Genomic DNA, 18,583 nt, shown 5'->3' with positions numbered 1-18,583 from the left:
ACGATGGCACTGAATAGATTGAAGTTGCACCTAAGGACCCTTACGATATCAGTGAAGGTTTCGTGTCTCTACGGTTTACGGTTTCGGAGGAGTAGCGATAACAATCTTTACAGTGAAAGGGGCAATAACTGCGTAAGGCGTCAAAGTTCAAACATGGGGGGTCGTTTTTCGGAATAACTTTATATATCCAGTATCATGAAATAAAAAGTTTTTCGATACTGAGAAATAAAATAAAAATAAACAGGAGCATTTAAAGAGGTCTTTCCACAGAAAGGTGGAAAGACCTAATTAAAACAAGAGGCCCAGGGGCCATATCGCTCACCTGAGCAATTGGCTAGGAAAAACACAGATCAGATCAGAACTGAAAGTAAACTGGGGGGGGGGGGGGCACTTGAATTTTCAACCCCTCATAGGGGGTCATGATTTGAACAAACTTGAATCCACACTACCTGAGGATGATTCCCTATAAATATAACGTAGCCTGGCTTTGAAGTACTTGAAAAGAAGATTTTAAAAGGTTTCCCTATATGTTCCTATGTAAAACTTTGATCCGCCATTTTGGCCCCACCCTACCCCCGGGGGTCATGATTTGAACAAACTTGAATCTACACTACCTGAGGATGATTCCACATGAGTTTAATCTTTCCTGGCCCAGTGGTACCTGAGAAGAAGATTTTTAAAGATTTTTCCTATATATTAACTTTCCTATGTAAAACTTTGATCGGCCATTTGGCCCCACCCTACCCCCGGGGGTCATGATTTGAACAAACTTGAATCTACACTACCTGAGGATGATCCCACATGAGTTCCATTTTTCCTGGCCCAGTAGTACTTGAGAAGAAGATTTTTAAAGATTTTTCCAATATATTCCTATGTAAAACTTTGATCGGCCATTTTGTCCCCACCCTTCCCCCGGGGGTCATGATTTGAACAAACTTGAATCCACACTACATGAGGATGATTCCACATGAGTTTCATCTTTCCTGGCCCAGTGGTTCTTGAGAAGAAGATTTTTAAAGCTTTTTTCCTATATATTCCTATGTAAAACTTTGATCGGCCATTTGGCCCCACCCTACCCCCGGGGGTCATGATTTGAACAAACTTGAATCTACACTACCTGAGGATGATCCCACATGAGTTCCATTTTTCCTGGCCCAGTAGTACTTGAGAAGAAGATTTTTAAAGATTTTTCCTATATATTCCTATGTAAAACTTTGATCGGCCATTTTGTCCCCACCCTTCCCCCGGGGGTCCTGATTTGAACAAACTTGAATCCACACTACATGAGGATGATTCCACATGAGTTTCATCTTCCCTGACCCAGTGGTTCTTGAGAAGAGTAATTTTAAAGATTTCCCCTACGTATTCTTATGTAAAACTTTGACCCCATATCATGGTCCCACCCTACCCCTGGGGGTCATGATTTGAACAAACTTGAATCTACACTAGCTGAGGATGATCCCAAATGAGTTTCATCTTTCCTGGCCCAATGGTTATTGAGAAGAAGATTTTTAAAGATTTTTCCTATATATTCCTATGTAAAACTTTGATCGGCCATTTTGGCCCCACCCTACCCCCGGGGGTCATGATTTGAACAAACTTGAATCTACACTACCTGAGGATGATTCCACATGAGTTTTATCTTTCTTGGCCCAGTGGTTCTTGAGAAGAAGATTTTTTAAAAATGCCATTATTTTTTTCGGTAATCCATGATTATCTCCCCTTGGAAAAGGGCGTGGCCCTTCATTTGAACAAACTTGAATCCCCTTCACCCGAGGATACTTTGTACCAAGTTTGGTTGAAATTGGCCCAGTGGTTCTTGAGAAGAAGATGAAAATGTGAAAAGTTTACGACGACAACGACGACAACGACGACGACAGACAACGGACAAATTTTGATCAGAAAAGCTCACTTGAGCCTTCGGCTCAGGTGAGCTAAAAAACGGAAGAAAATCAATAGGTCTTTCCACTGAAAGGTGGAAAGACCTAATGAGTAGAATGGAAAAAGACTGAGGAAGGAACTGAAACAATGGGTGAGATCCCTTGTGAGAGGGAGAGTCTGAATGGATCTCAAAATGAATTTTAAAGTGAGGATGAAGAAACTGTTTTACAAGGCTTCACAATATTGAAATGGAAATTGAAAGAGAATTTGAATGAAATAAAAAGAAACATTCTCTTTCTTTTATTATGGATATTTTCATTTTTAATTCGGTGTGCTCCTGAAGATTATTGTGGGCTTTACATTGTTTCATGGCTAAAAATGTATAAAGTAGGTGGCCAACATGGCCCTAGGGTTTTAAAAGTTATTTGCAACCTTGAAAATTAGTTTCATAAATATTAAAGGACCACATAGGTACACGAAATACATGTAACTTAAAATGCGCTTTGCATGTCAACATCAACCGTGACTTTGGGTGTTTGTTTAAAAGGTCTCCTACGAAAATATGAAGCTCACATAAACAGACAAAACTTTCAGGAAGTCTTCACTCATTTAACCTAGAAGCTTGTTTTAATTAAAACTTTATCTTCGGACTTTTGCTTCCTAATTGTTTTCTTGCTGAAAATAAAGAATTTAATGTGTATTTAGGCACAAATGTGTTCTGCTAAAAATAACATTATGAAATTTTAATCAATGACTTTTTAAAGAAAATTCTTATTTACTTTGACTTTTTAAAATTTATTTAGCGACTGACAACTGATAAACAATTTTTTTCATTCCTCAAGGCAATGCTCTAGAAATAAAAACCTAATGAAGAAGTGCTTGTTTTTAAAAATTTGACAAATTAAAATGTAACATCTGACACATAAAATATACCTGTAAGCAATTCGTATTTGCTACTTTATGGACACTCCTTCTCAATATAGTGCTGATTTATTTATATATTTTTTAAAAATTGCAATAAAAGAACCATCGTCTGGGAAGCCTAGTCGATAGAGCGTTCACTCCGTGATCTGAAGGTCATGAGTTCTAACCTCGGCCATGACAGATCTAAATCGATTTAAAAAAAAAATATGTAGCAGATGTTCCTTCACCAAGTGCTCGGAATTATGCTGTTTAGCGGGTCCTTCAGATGAGAACTTAAAATCCAAGACTCGTTTCGCGGCGGGCGTTGGCACATTAAAGATTTCTTACTGCTCAATGGCCATGAGTGCTAAGTAAAGATTTAAATTTGAAGCCCTTCGCCAGAATATGGTGAAGTTTCATTATTAGTACAAAAAAATCCCGAATGGGAGGTAAAACAACACACATATATAATCTAACAATCGACAACTCGACTTTTATGCAGTAATTTACCAACATAAATAAAGCTGACATCATTATTAGTAAAAATAAATCTCGACTATGACGTAAAACAACATACAGTCAATCAATCAACATCTAGACCCTTTGATGCAATTTTCTTTTAACAACACTTAAGCTCTACAAATTTTTTTAAGGGCATTTATTTCTCTATGAACGGTCGATTAAAAATGAAAATTCTAGTTTATTTTAGGTCGGAATATCAAGTGAAACACAGTGAGTACATTCTTTCAGCCAAGTTTCATGTCCGTCAAAACAACATATTTCTCATTTGGTATGAAGCTCTGTACAAGACAAAAACTATTATTTCACTTTTTATTTCAATTTAAACAAACAATAAAAACAGGAGGATAAGATATTGTACTCTTATTTCTGCACTTTTCGCACATATACATTTTTCATCAATCGAACGATTTCACCTGTCTTCAAAGATGGAAGTTGATATACAAATAAGAGCAGCAAGGTCCGAGATTGCTTCAAAAGTAATTTATTTACGTCCAGGACGATCTGAAAGATAGAAATGTCACATATACATGTATAAAAGAACTCTTCATCAATTAAGCAAAAAAATGAGCTAAGTTACATGAAGCTTTTAAGGTAGAACATTAATCGGTGACGGCTGTTTCCTCTTTCTTTTAAGAAATGAATGTAATATTTTTTTTCATTTGATCGAAGTATCAAAACAAAAACTTGGATTGATTGTATACTGTTTAACGTTCCTCTCCAGAATATTTCACTGACATGGAGACGTCACCATTGTCGGTGAAAGGCTGCAAATTTAGGTCTATGCTCGGCACTTACGGCCTTTGAGCAGGGAGGGATCTTTATCGTGCCACACCTGCTGTGACACGGGGCCTCGGTTTATACGGTCTCATCCGAAGACTGCCCCATTTAGTCGCCTTTTACGACAAGCAAGGGGATACTGAGGACCTATTCTAACCCGGATTCCCACGGGACCAAAAACTTGGAAGGTAAACTTGGAAGGTAAACGTGATCAATGCGTGTTGCGTATTGATGAAAATATTTTCCGTTCAAATCTTTTCCTTGATACTTCGATCAAAGAAAAATAATATATTACATTCATTTCTTATCATTTAATATTATGATTGTAAATTAATAAAACGAAACTTTCTTTCACTTAACTATGAAATTTACGCATCAATTGCGTATGAATACATCACAACAACGTTAACGTTTCTGATATATTCAAAAAGGCTAACGTATAGGCCTAACGAAAAAACAAGGTATCAAATATTGTCGTGTCATTAACAACCTTCAACAATAATTAACAGTTTTTTAATACGAAGAGTTGCTGTTGAGTTATTATATTTTGCTATATCTCAATGGGTATTTTACTCCGGTTAGTTTGTAAACTTAAGGGGAAGCTACTCAAATATCCTGACAGTTTTAGACCACAGAAATTTTGGATTTCATTTGCGCTCCTTTTCATCTGAATTTCAAACCAAACCTATAAATACGTATTTCAATCTGTTAATGCTGTAAAATCTGAAAGAGTCTGTTACCGACTGTTTAAGATTAGGCTTAAAGAATTCCATCCTGACCTCATTCATGCGGTGTCGTTTTCCTCGATCATTCGTTTCCTAAGAATTAACAAATGAACAGCATTTCCCAGCTTTGCTATCATATAAACATTTCTTCACAGTTCTATTGTTCATACTAGTTATCTCAAAGACATTCATTTAACATAAGTATGCTGATTTCTTTCATTCTTCCCCAATTACTGTATTGTTGTCATGCAGACGATTTGGTTTGTTTAACAAAGGGGGATAATTAAAAAAGAAACGAAAGTAGGAAATCAGTCAGAATCGTAACGGACAGGTTTCGAAATTCAGGAAAATATCTATTAAAGTAAATGTACTTCATTATTACTTCAAAAAATAATCTGGAAGCGGAAAATATTATATAATGTAAAGACAGCCAAAGAAGATCAAGCTGCTTAGTGCAAGCGAACTCTAGATTTTATTGATGCAGTTGTCAAAACAATTTTTTATGAAATAAGAATCAAGTATTTTATAGAAATTAAATGATTCTCTCATTCTGTTAGTAATAGCTTCATTATTTCAACTTCTTTAAATTTCAACCAGAATTAACACAAAACAACCTTTGGTAAGGGTCATTTCTAGTTTATTGCGTGGACCCTGAGGTCCACGCAGTAAATATATAAGCGAAGTTAAACCGGATGCCCTGGGCAAACGACAGGCTACGCATGCGCGAAAATGCTAGAGAGTTCGCACCTTAGGTAACTTGCCCGTAAAGTAATTCGCTCTATTCGAATTAAAATATGCCATTCATTGACAAATCGCGTTTTAAATCTGCATATCGCATTTACATATTCATTGGCAGATCCGATTTTCTCTCTTTTACATATATACTTTTATAAAACTAAACATTGATTCTATGGTACAAGCATTTTAAGAAGTTACAGTATACAGATACATGTAACTTACAACTTGAATGAAAAACGTCAATCAGCGAATAGAGATTTAAAAAGATAGAGCGAGTTTTCACCGGCATTAGTTTTAATTTGTGCATCAAGGCTCGCAAAATAATTTAATATTTCGTTTGATAAAAGGTCTGTAGCAACGGCTTTTAATGTGTGTGTGTGGGGGGGGGGGGGGCTCCTACAAAAATATCTGCTTACTTTAGAGCTGTGCTACTCGTGAACCATCAGGTCTCTATTTTCCCATGACGAATTTCTTTCGTATAAATCCAGACCGGGTGTTAAGTCCCAGCCAGTATGAGTTGCACGTATCAAAATAACCCGATGTTTTAAACTGACAAAACTAAAGGTCGCTAATAGGAGATAAAATTTCACAATTTTGCTTTGAGGCAACAATCAGTTATAAGTAGGCCGATCATTGTAGAAAAAGTGAACAAACCTACATGAATATTCCCTACTCCTAGAAATTTTCTTAATTGAATTTCAGTTAGGAAAAAAAACATGCATATGGTCCACGTATTGCAGTCCTTTTTTAAAGGACAGCAACTTGTAGTATATATAAGTCCTTCATAAAAACAACCAAAAAATACTGCATGTGAAACAACAGGCCATTTTCATAAAATCGTTTGATTGCCCTCTCCCGACTGACTGACCTTAAAAGGTGAGACTCAAACCTTTTTGATTTTACATTCCAGGAGACGACTTCTTTTGCATTCCTCTTATCCCACTTAACAAGTATGTTGAAATTTTCTGGAAAAAAAATTCCCATACACCTACCGACCCAATATTGTTATCTTGATTCGGGAGAGGGCTAGCTGCAATAATGTAGCCCTCTCCCCCCCTTTTTTTTGGGAGAGGGCTACAACTCCTTAGGATCTCCGTAATCGTGCAAAGCGGGAGCGATTCGCTCCCGCACGGATTTCGGTTCAAATTGTCAGTAAACGGCTATTTTATTTATATGTCTTACCTGGACTTCCAAAATGTAGTTATCCAAGACATAAATCGATTAAAATATATACAGAACAATCCCTATATCAGTATTTTTCGTGTATGTCAACATCACAACTTAAATTTATCTGCCATGTTTACTGACCTTGACAGCTTTTATTTTCGGACAGCCAATGAGATTAAGGATCTATAGGGAGCGGATTTCTTTGGAATTACCGTATTTTAAACCTAAATATCGCTGTTTACGAAAGATGACACATGGAATGATTTTATTTATCGATGTTTAGTGTTACTATTCATCACAATTATTTATAATCATCGACATTTACTTTATTGAGTTATTCTAAATTTCAAGCGCAAGTGTCAGTACGCCACGCGTGAACTATCATGGCTGCTGAGTAAGCGAGAAGTAAATATACAGAATTATTTTACATGGTTTTCGCGTTTAACGAGAAATGATGTCGACAGTAAATAAAAATCTGGTCTTATTAGAAGTAAGTTGAATGTAGAAACAATTAATTCTGCCTGCAGTCGCCCGTATTAAAAAAAAATATTTTTGCACCATTACGGAGACGCTGTGGAATAGTAGCCCTCTCCAGAAAATATCAGATAAAAAAAATCGGAGAGGGCTACATTATTGCAGCTAGGAGAGGGCAAGCAAACATTTTTAAAGATGGTTCTCCGCCACCCTAATATTGGTGATATGCGAAACGGCAGATACTAAATCGGCATGTTATATAACCTTATCCAAACTAGAGGTACTGTGAGCATGAGCTCACTAAATGATACCCCCCGCCTCCCATATGGTTATAACTGGTAAAAAAGTCCATGTTTTCCTGTGGCCGGGAAACCCAAAATATGTGTCAGATCAAAAAGTAAAATAGAAGGTGCACAATGGCAATATGTAATAAAGATTCTGTGAAAGTTTCATCAAATTTCATTCAGTGGTATGAGAGGAGTTGCGGATAAGAGATGGGTACCCCAAAGCGTAACAGACTGACGGACAGACGGACGGACGTACAGACGGACGGACGGACGGACGGAATTAACGATTACTATATACCCTCCCGCTTTTCAAGCGGGGGGTATAATAAGTAAACTGCCTCTAAAAAGGGGGAACTTGCATGTACATGTATATATATATATATATATATATATATATTTTCGTCCGTTATGATATGGATCATTTGAATGCATTATTTACCGGTAAAAAATATACCAACTTTCGGGACTCAATTATCACAGGGAGCCAAAATCATTCATGGAACCGAGGTTTTAATATTTTAAAATACATTGCAAAGAAACATTCTCATTTTTTATACCCCCGCTTGAAAAGTGGGAGGGTATACTGTAATCGGTATGTCCGTCCGTCCGTCTGTACGTCCGTCCGTCCGTCTATTACGCTTTAGGGTACCCGTCTCTTATCCGCAACTCCTCTTATACCACCGAGTGAAATTTGATGAAACTTTCACAGAATCTTTATTACATATTGCCATTGTGCATCTTCTATTTTACTTTTTGATTTGACACATATTTTGGGTTTCTCGGCTACAGCAAAACATGGACTTTGTCATCAGTTAGAACCATATGGGAGGCGGGGTGCATCATTTAGTGAGCTCACTGCTCACAGTACCTCAAGTTTAAGTTCAAACTTACATGCTCTCCTCTTGCAGCGGTTTTCACATCCCTTCTTCGATTCAAAGTTATTTTGATTTCCCTGACACCCGCCATAGTTAAATCTTTCACAGCGGTTCGTTCTTTTGTTGTACCACCAACGCCTTATTAAAGCTTTACAAGGACCCACGACCTTTGGTTTAGAACAAACGTCCGAGGGATCTAAAACAGAAAAGATACCTGAATAATTTCATTAATACAGTGATTTTTTTTCTCCCCCCCCCCCCCAAAAAAAAACAAAACTGAACCCCCCCCCCCCCCCCAAAAAAAAAACAAAACAACACACAAACAACACAAACTTCAACAGATCACATACTTTCCCCTGGTGTAATGGATGGAACATTCGATGTAAACTTTTAAATATTTAACTCGCGTTGATTTTTTGGTATTATTAATCTACATGTAACAAACGTTCAGTAAATGCTACTCACTTCCTCCACAATCTATTAAGGTACACACGACGTTTAAGTCGGAGCGGCAGGTGCACCCGTTACAGCCGTCACCGGCGGGAAAATTCTCTCCTACCTTGTACGTTCTGCCATCATTTAGAATGCATACTAAAACGAGAGCAAGTTACAAATATTTCTGGTGTGGAATTTACTTCAAGATTACATGGGTTTTTGAAGAAACAAGCTATCAAAATGATTTTTTTTAAAGAAAAAAAAAAACGTTGGCAGAGTTATTCCCTGAGGATTGTCTTCTTATAACAAATTTTTAAAACAGTTCTGTAAAGCAAAAGACAATTGGTTTGAATTATAGATTTTAGCATATTACACTTTAGGAATTGTTTTAATTTTTTCAAAGTAAACAATGCAAAATGATATTGTATACTTTTAAAATCTCAACATCCTTAAATGAAAGGAAGTTTCCCATTCAGAATTTTTATTACATTTCTATACAGAATTATAACTTCTTGAGAGCTAGAGAGAAGTGAGAGAGATAAATGTGTATAGTGATACCTCCTACAGGCTTCTTCGGAGGATATGGACCTCGATCATACTGGGCTAAAGCCTGTAAAACAAGTCAAAAAGATAGGATCATGCTGTTTTAAAGCCTTTAAAAAGGATAAATTATACTGTCTTCAAGCTTAAAAGGTCAACAAGATAGGATCATAATGTGTTAAAGCCTGGAAAAGGTCAACAAGATAGGATCCTTCTGTTCTACCCTAACAAAAAAACTATAGTGAACTATAGATTACTTTACTTAACTATAGTAAATCAAAGTTTTTTAAGTGATCACTATAGTAAATCAAAGTTTTCAAAGTGATCACTATAGTAAATCAAAGTTTTTAAAGTGATCACTATAGTAAATCAAAGTTTTCAAAGTGATCACTACAGTAAATCAATTTTTTAAAGTGATCACTATAGTAAATCAAAGTTTTCAAAGTGATCACTATAGTAAATCAAAGTTTTTAAAGTGATCACTATAGTAAATCAAAGTTTTCAAAGTGATCACTACAGTAAATCAAATTTTTAAAGTGATCATTATAGTAAATCAAAGTTTTCAAAGTGATCATTATAGTAAATCAAAGTTTTCAAAGTGATCACTATAGTAAATCGAAGTTTTCAAAGTGATCACTATAGATAAATCAAAGTTTTTAAAGTGATCACTATAGTAAATCAAAGTTTTCAAAGTGATCACTTTAGTAAATCGAAGTTTTCAAAGTGATCACTATAGTAAATCAAAGTTTTTAAAGTGATCACTATAGATAAATCAAGGTTTTTAAAGTGATCATTATAGTAAATCAAAGTTTTTATAGTGATCACTATAGTAAATCAAAGTTTTTAAAGTTATCGTTATAGTAAATCAAAGTTTTCAAAGTGATCACTATAGTAAATCAAAGTTTTTAAAGTGATCACTATAGTAAATCAAAGTTTTTAAAGTGATTACTATAGTAAATCAAAGTTTTCAAAGTGATCACTATAGTAAATCGAAGTTTTCAAAGTGATCACTATAGTAAATCAAAGTTTTTAAAGTGATCACTATAGTAAATCAAAGTTTTCCAAGTGATCACTATAGTAAATCATCATTTTTAAAGTAATCACTATAGTAAATCAAAGTTTTTAAAGTGATCACTATAGTAAATCAAAGTTTTCAAAGTGATCACTATAGTAAATCAAAGTTTTTTAAGTGATCACTATAGTAAATCAAAGTTTTCAAAGTGATCACTATAGTAAATCAAAGTTTTTAAAGTGATCACTATCGTAAATCAAAGTTTTTTAAAGTGATCACTACAGTAAATCAAATTTTTAAAGTGATCACTATAGTTAATCAAAGATTTCAAAGTGATCACTATAGTAAATCAAAGTTTTTAAAGTGATCACTATAGTAAATCAAAGTTTTCAAAGTGATCACTATAGTAAATCAAAGTTTTTAAAGTGATCACTATAGTAAATCAAAGTTTTCCAAGTGATCTCTATAGTAAATCATCATTTTTAAAGTGATCACTATAGTAAATCAAAGTTTTTAAAGTGATCACTATAGTAAATCAAAGTTTTCAAAGTGATCACTATAGTAAATCAAAGTTTTTAAGTGATCACTATAGTAAATCAAAGTTTTCAAAGTGATCACTATCGTAAATCAAAGTTTTCCAAGTGATCTCTATAGTAAATCATCATTTTTAAAGTGATCACTATAGTAAATCAAAGTTTTTAAAGTGGTAACTATAGTAAATCAAAGTTTTTAAAGTGATCACTATCGTAAATCAAAGTTTTCAAAGTGATCACTATAGTAAATCAAAGTTTTTAAAGTGATCACTATAGTAAATCAAAGTTTGACAGTTTTGACTAAAGTTCCAAAGTGATCACCATAGTTTATCGAAGTGTCAAAAGTGTTGGCCAATGTAATCAAAGTGTTGGCCAAAGTAATCAAAGTGTTGGCCAAAGTAATCAAAGTGTTAAAGTATTGGCCAAAGTAATCAAAGCGTTGGCCAAAGTAATCAAAGTGTCAAAGTTTTCGCTAAAGTTTATCTAAGTGTCAAAGTTTTCGCCAAAGTTTATCAAAATGTTAAAGTTTTCGATAAAGTTTGTCAAAATCATCACTAAAGTAAACTAAAGTAAAGTTTTCAAAGTTATAACTATAGTTAACTATACTTAACTATGGTAAACTAAAGTTTACAATGGTCACCAAGGATTCTACTGTACAAAATTTCCCCAAGGCAGAATAATTGTACTAATACCTAAAATGCAGGTCACCAAGATATATCAATATTGTCCTAGAGCCTATTAGTTCACCAATATACGATCATACTATGCTATAAACCATTATAAATTTCAATAGGATAGGGCCATACCATACGCTAAAGGCTTAAAAATATTCACCAAGATACAATTCCTAGTTGTAGGAACTAAATCAATGGTCAGTGAAACAACATCAGTATTACCTCTCTTATTACATTCCATGTTAACAACTGGAGTTTAAGTTTATTTATTATATGCGATATTTCTTTGTAAGAGAAATCAGAATGTTGTGAAGGTTAAATTTTATTAAATTTTTGTTAAATCTAATGAATTTCACGTAAACATATGAAAATTTAAATGAAAATCACAAAAAAGAGAACAATAATGAATTAAAGATTTTAAAATTAAGTATTAATCCTTTAGAGATAAAACTTTCTTTGCTACTTACACAAGATAATGTAAACAATAGAATAAACGCCCCCTGCATCCTGGACAAGAGATTTATATAATGTCACAGCATGCAAATATGTGCTTTTATATACTGACTGTGCAGGCCTTTCCCAAACGTCATTCAATTACGATGATGGGTTTTTCCGAAAACGTTTTGTGTTTTGTATTAACAAATTATGCTTTACAAAAAATCCTTTGAATGATCACGGACTTGTCAGAATTATTATTAATTATTGCTCATAATTAAGGTCCCGTGTTTTCGTCGATTCAAGAATACATAATGAACAAAGACAACCTTGGGCGACATTTATATTTTTAAAAATTCTTACATAATATTTCAGTTTGCATAAATAGGTGAAGGATTAAACCAGAAGTCTCTGTCGAGACTGAAGCTCTACTGGTTTGAACTTATAGCAAAGGAAGAGAAAGTACTTAAGCAGCTGGGATTTGAAACTTTATAAACAGCATTAAATAGAATAATGATCGTTGATAAAGTCTCTTTATGTTCTTAGTGTAGTCTACTTGTGTGCCAAGTTATACTAAAATCGGACCAAAACTGTAGGAGGAGTAGCATTTTGAAACAATTTTACAGACATTTCTATTTTTAGTAACCACGGCAACACCATTCATGAAAATTAAAATTCGATAAACAGAATTATGTATCTTAGTGTATTCTACTTGTTTGCCAAGTTATACTGAAATCAGACCAAAACTGTAGGAGGAGTAGCATTTCGAAACAATTTTACAGATATTTCTATTTTTAGTAACCACGACAACACCATTCATCGAAATCAAAAACCGATATACAGAATTATGTATCTTAGTGTATTCTACTTGTGTGCCAATTTATATTGAAATCAGACCAAAACTGTAGGAGGAGTAGCATTTTGAAACAATTTTACAGAAATTTCTATTTTTAGTAACCACGGCAACATCGTTCATCGAAATCAAAAACCGATAGACAGAATTATGTATCTTAGTGTATTCTACATGTGTGCCAAGTTATACTGAAATCAGACCAAAACTGTAGGAGGAGTAGCATTTTGAAAGAATTTCACAGAAATTTCTATTTTTAGTAACCACGGCAACACCGTTCATCGAAATCAAAAACCGATACACAGAATTATGTATCTTAGTGTATTCTACTTGTTTGCCAACTTATACTGAAATCAGATCAAAACTGTAGGAGGAGTAGCATTTTGAAAGAATTTCACGGAAATTTCTATTTTTAGTAACCACGGCAACACCGTTCATCGAAATCAAAAACCGATACACAGAATTATGTATCTTACTGTAGTCTACTTGTGTGCCAAGTTATACTGAAATCAGACCAAAACTGTAGGAGGAGTAGCATTTTGAAAGAATTTCACAGAAATTTCTATTTTTAGTAACCACGGCAACACCGTTCATCGAAATCAAAAACCGATACACAGAATTATGTATCTTAGTGTAGTCTACTTGTGTGCTAAGTTATATTGAAATTAGACCAAAACTGTAGGAGGAGTAGCATTTTGAAAAATTGTTTACAGACAGACGGACAGACAGACAGACAGACGGACGGACGCCGGACGCATTACTATCGCATAAGCTCTTCTGGTCTCTGACCAGTAGAGCTAAAAACTGTTACTATAAAGCCGACCCCAATTTAAAATAATTATTTTAAGAAATCACCTACTTTAACATGACATCGTTCGCTTCAAGAAACTTTCTTCTTGTCAATTAAATTGTTTCAGACTTCATTAATTCCTCGAAAATAATGTAGATATTTTAAGACTTTAAATGGGATACTTCTGGTTATGGGTAGATAAAACCAGAGACTTTCGAGTATTCCATTAAAAGTTCGGTTTTAACGTTGGCACGTTAAAGATCCCTAATTGTTCAATGGCCGCAAGTGCCAAGTTAGGGTCAAAATAAATCCTTTCACCAGTATTTCGAGAATTTTCTATATGAGTGAAATATTCTCGAATGGGACATTAAACAATAAATCAATATAAGTAAGTCCACACTGTCGCGCGTAAATACTCAGAGACAGGGTTCGGACGATTTTAAGGAAGAAACAGCAAAATACAGAGGGACATCGAAAGTCGGACAAAATATTTGTTTGAATTAAAATATTCATAAATTATAATTGTGTTTCACTTTTGGTCTTTTATCCCTGTGGAACGCAAGATTTCATGGGATATTTTCATTCACTTAATTGTCCCCGAAACATTTTGGGCAGCTATAAAGGAGAAATGAAATTCCCACATCTCAAATATCCGGATGAAAGTTCGACTACGAAAGATTTTCAAAGTCAAAGGCTCCATAAAGGAAAGACATAAGACAGGTAACAGTCTGTACTACAGTTTTGTACTTTAAAAAAAGTTGTAAAATGTTAATAAAAACAATTGTTTTTTAATAAATTGGTTTCATATAAAACTGTTTGATTAAAAATTAATTTAGTGTGCGACTTTACTTGTTGCCATGAAAGCAAGACATTTAAAGTCGGAAACAATGAGCTGATTTTTTAAAGATTTGTATTTTCCCTTATTTAACATGTAAATATATCTAAAATAAATGAATTTAATATTACAGTGTTTGTTTATACGGATATACTTTTCACAGTCAGAATAAATTTTATTTATATAAAACATTCATTTATATACTTATCTCAATTTAAGGTCAAGATCTTATAATGAAAAATGCCTACAGATTTATCAAATTTGAGAAATAAATTCCTTTAATGATGCTTTATAACTAAAGCTTGGTCAAATAAGGTGTTTGGGTCATAATTTGTAGGCAAATAAGATGAAAAACCATATTTTAAACAGTCATTTTCAATGAAAAATTAAGAAAAACAATCATGAATATGGAGTTATTTTTCATATTCGACAAAGGAAATGTATCCAGATTGCTTCAGTCTCTCAAAAAACGGTAATTTGTATGTTCATAGCCTCTTCTTTAAAATGATGTCAAATTTAATATAGGTATTCAGATTACTTTTCATATGATTTCAAATTGAATGCTACGAAAATACCCTATTTTCTACATAATTCTGCTTATGGTATGTCACTCGTGAAATTTGTTAAATCAAGGATTTTTTGAGAAGTGTATTTTGAAAAAGTACTCATATAGAGTGACTCAAAATCGCAGAGAAAATAGGGGGTCAGTGTTCATCTTATTGATCCGCTGTACAATGAAGTTGACCTTTTTGCACTTAAAATTTAACTCTTTGGTTATTTACTTTAAACTTTATCATATTTTATCAGGCGTAACCATGGCAATAAATATGATTTTATTTTACGTAAAAAAATTTGAAAAATATTTATCATTGAACAAATCTTGCAAATTAATGCGCGTAAATTATTGTGTGACCTTTTTGCACTAAAAAGTAGCATGTTTGGGGGTATTAAAAACTAAATAGGCAATAAAACATTTTTTTTTTAATCAAGCTTTTTACGACTTAAGTGCTATCAGTCACAAGTATCGAGCACTTAAAAATAGTGAAAGAAAAAGTTGGGGTCAGTGATGTTAATTTTGAAATATTGCTCAAAATATGTGATTTTTAGGCAAAAATGGTGTAAATCTTATCTTGACTTATTTGACTTATCTTTATTTTTTGTCCAGGTTTGTTGAAAAAAGGTGTAAAAGGTGTTCTAAAAATATAAATTAAGACCTATATTAAATATTTCTAACAATATAACAATGGAAAATATTTTTTAGTAAATGTATGTGAAACTTAATTTCCAAGATATTAAATTTAATAAATGTGCAGATTTGCAGAATTATCTGCTAAATATCCTTCCACCACAAGAAATAGTCCCCCATAAATCTTGCTTCTTTGTAGATTTTTGAGTAGTTTTTTCGTTGAGTGTGAAAATATTAACATTGTTGAAATTAAATATTACATAAAAATTGAATTTTAATAAATAGTTTTAAAGTAAGATGTTCTGCGTGAACTTTTCTAAAAAACTGACGAGTGACATATCTTAAGCCGTAAAGTACGGGAAAGAGAAAGTTGAAATTGATTATGACGTCATAATGGATCTTGAACCACAAAATCAGTCTAAAGTCATTTACTAGATCTTGACTTTAAACTAATAAAACCCACCAAATACTCCTTGTCAAATTCTTCCAAAAAATAATTGAGTCTAAAATAAAATTTAATATATATACATGTCATTCAGTTTCTCTTAGAACCGTCTTTTAATGTTCAATGCTTACATGATATATGTATCTATCTTTGCAAAAAAGGGGCTTACAACCCCACCCCACCCCACCCCGACCCCCCCACCCCCCGTTCTGCAGTGTGAAAAAAGAAGCTTTAATATAGATTGATTTACATATTCATCTATAGTTTAAAAACATGACATACTTCAAAACCCTTACTTTTCAGAATTTGAGAAAAAAAGTATCTATCTTTGCAAAAAAGGGGCTTACCCCCTCCCCCCGTTCTGCAGTATGACAAAAGAAGACATAATATAGATTGATTTATATATTCATTAATAGAATAAGAACATCACATACTGACAAAACCCTTACATTTCAGAATCTGAGAAAAAAAGTATTTTCCCTCTGCTTTTCTACGACGGCGTATTCGTGCCATATGGACAATGTAGAGAAAATTTTTAAAAATCGCTTGAACGATTTAGAAAATCGTTTGTACGATTTTTTTTAAAAATCGTTTGAAGGATTTAGCAAACTCCCCGAACAGCTAAGTTGGGACTGTTCAGACGTTAGAACAAATTCGGCAAAAGGGATGTAGCTCTTTTCATTGAGTCATGTTGTCAATTGCATTGATACAGGTGGTTGTACTGGAAAGCTATTATGGCAGGATTTACCGTTTCTAGAGAAAATATTCGATGTCTTCTTTCTATACAAGATCCGGATGGAGTGTGTTTAAGAAGAAAAACAGAATAAGACGAAGATTGTTCACTAACAAATGTCCAAATTACGTATGGCACGTAGATGGACTATACAATTATTCAAGTGATGATAAAAACATCGTGAATGTAATTGTGATATGATGGTTTACTAATTTTAACATTACAACAATATTCATACAGTATAATTAACAAGATAGAGTTTACAATAAGTGTTTCTGTACCTGTTAAGTCAGCAGCAAAGTGACTTCCCTAAACAATAGCTTTACCAGGTCTTTTCCAGTACGCTTCTGTTCCGAATCAAAAGAAAAAAAATCGTACAAACGATTTTCTAAAGTCGTTCAAACGATTTTATAAACCGTTCAAACAATTTTCTCAATCGTACGAACGATTTAGATTTTCTAAATCGTTCAAACGATTAAAAAAATCGTACAAACGATTTTCTAAATCGTTCAAACGATTTAAAAAATCGTACAAACGATTTTCTAAATCGTTCAAACGATTAACAAAATCGTACAAATGATTTAAAAAAAAACATTCTCTACATTGTCAATATGGCACGAATACGCCGTAGTACTTTTCAGACCAAAATGGCAAAAAAAGAAACCTGTAAAACGAATACCTGGTTAAGGTAATTCGACCTTTCTGTGATGTCATTGATTTGTGCAAAAACTGTTTTTAATTCATATCCAACAGAAGAATATATTTTGAAAGAATAATTTTCAATAGGTGTTATGATAAATATTGTTAGGTGAAATAATTTGAGAAGGGCAGTTGCTCCTGCCCAGGTAGCTTCATTTAGGCATTTTACTTATTTATTTACAGCTTAAAAATTTACAAAATGTGCTATATGAATAGTGCTTTATTCACGAGCAGGTTCCAGGAACAAAAAGTTTTGATTACTAAAACCCTAAAAGTGAGTAATTGTGGAAATATATGTTACAAGAGTTTCGTGTTTACAATGTTATGTAGAAATCCTCTTTGTGTGACTATGAGTTGTGCTCATAAATGGGAAATGAGAAAAATAACGAGTCAAAGAAACGTCCACTAACTGATTTTAGTGATACATCTTTAAGTGGTGATTCAACAGACAATACAATGATGACAAGCAAACTTGATTATACTCATGATCTGAAAAGCTTAGAAAATCCTAGATAACGTAGCAGGAGATGAGCAAGCATCTCGGTTAGCAGTTGACCTTAATTTACAGCTGATCTAGCTATAAATGAAAAAAGATACATTTATCAATAGCAGACAAGCATGTGTTGAGTTTGGTATCAACACTCAGCGTGGGAGAAAGAAAAAGGAGAAGTATTGTACAGTGTACTATTTTCGAAATCAAAACAACTGAATGGATTGATTGTATGTTATTTAAAATCCCTCTCGAGATTTTTTCTCTCATTAGGAGACGCCACCACTTGCCGATGCAGAGCAACAAATTTCGACCTAATCCGAAGGTCCGGTCTCCACGTTCCATAGTGAGATTCGAACCCGCGACATTAGGATGAACTCCGTAGTTCGCAACTCTTGGGCAGACGCTCTTACCACTGCGCCACTAAGCCGACCTTAAGAAGTTTGTGAAAGATCCCCCTTTCTTTTAGTTTATTATGTAGGATCAAAATATGTACAAAAAGTCTAGTCTCTTACATGAATGAAAATGGACAGGTTTTTTGTTCCCACAAAAAACAAGAATAGAAATCCATAAATGC

At 33.7% G+C, this 18,583-nt stretch overlaps 1 protein-coding gene across 1 annotated transcript; it reads right to left on the bottom strand.

Moving 5' to 3' along the window:
• Nucleotides 1-3,601: 3,601 nt before the first annotated feature.
• LOC134240047 (BPTI/Kunitz domain-containing protein-like) lies at nt 3,602-12,098 on the bottom strand. The gene is made up of 5 exons (XM_062722161.1): nt 12,011-12,098; nt 9,343-9,394; nt 8,815-8,940; nt 8,366-8,545; nt 3,602-3,807 (listed from the first exon to the last, which is right to left on the bottom strand). The coding sequence occupies exons 1-5, from the start codon at nt 12,047-12,049 to the stop codon at nt 3,788-3,790; spliced, it is 417 nt and encodes a 138-aa protein (XP_062578145.1). The 5' UTR covers nt 12,050-12,098; the 3' UTR covers nt 3,602-3,787.
• Between the last annotated feature and the right edge of the window lie 6,485 nt (nt 12,099-18,583).

The sequence above is a fragment of the Saccostrea cucullata genome, unplaced genomic scaffold (genome assembly GCF_032062105.1).
Source record: "Saccostrea cucullata isolate Sc308-1 unplaced genomic scaffold, CSIRO_AGI_Scuc_v1 ctg2075, whole genome shotgun sequence".
Classification (NCBI taxonomy): Eukaryota; Metazoa; Mollusca; class Bivalvia; order Ostreida; family Ostreidae; genus Saccostrea; species Saccostrea cuccullata.
This window is presented reverse-complemented; position numbering and strand designations above follow the sequence as displayed.

Coding starts and splice junctions, on each gene's coding strand:
- LOC134240047 (XM_062722161.1), bottom strand. CDS start 12,049: ATGCAGGGGGCGTTTATTCTATTGTTTACATTATCTTGT. Junction 8,941..9,342: donor TCCGAAGAAGCCTGTAGGAG/GTATCACTATAC, acceptor CTCTCGTTTTAG/TATGCATTCTAAATGATGGC. Junction 3,808..8,365: donor CCGCTGCAAGAGGAGAGCAT/GTAAGTTTGAAC, acceptor TCTATCTTTCAG/ATCGTCCTGGACGTAAATAA.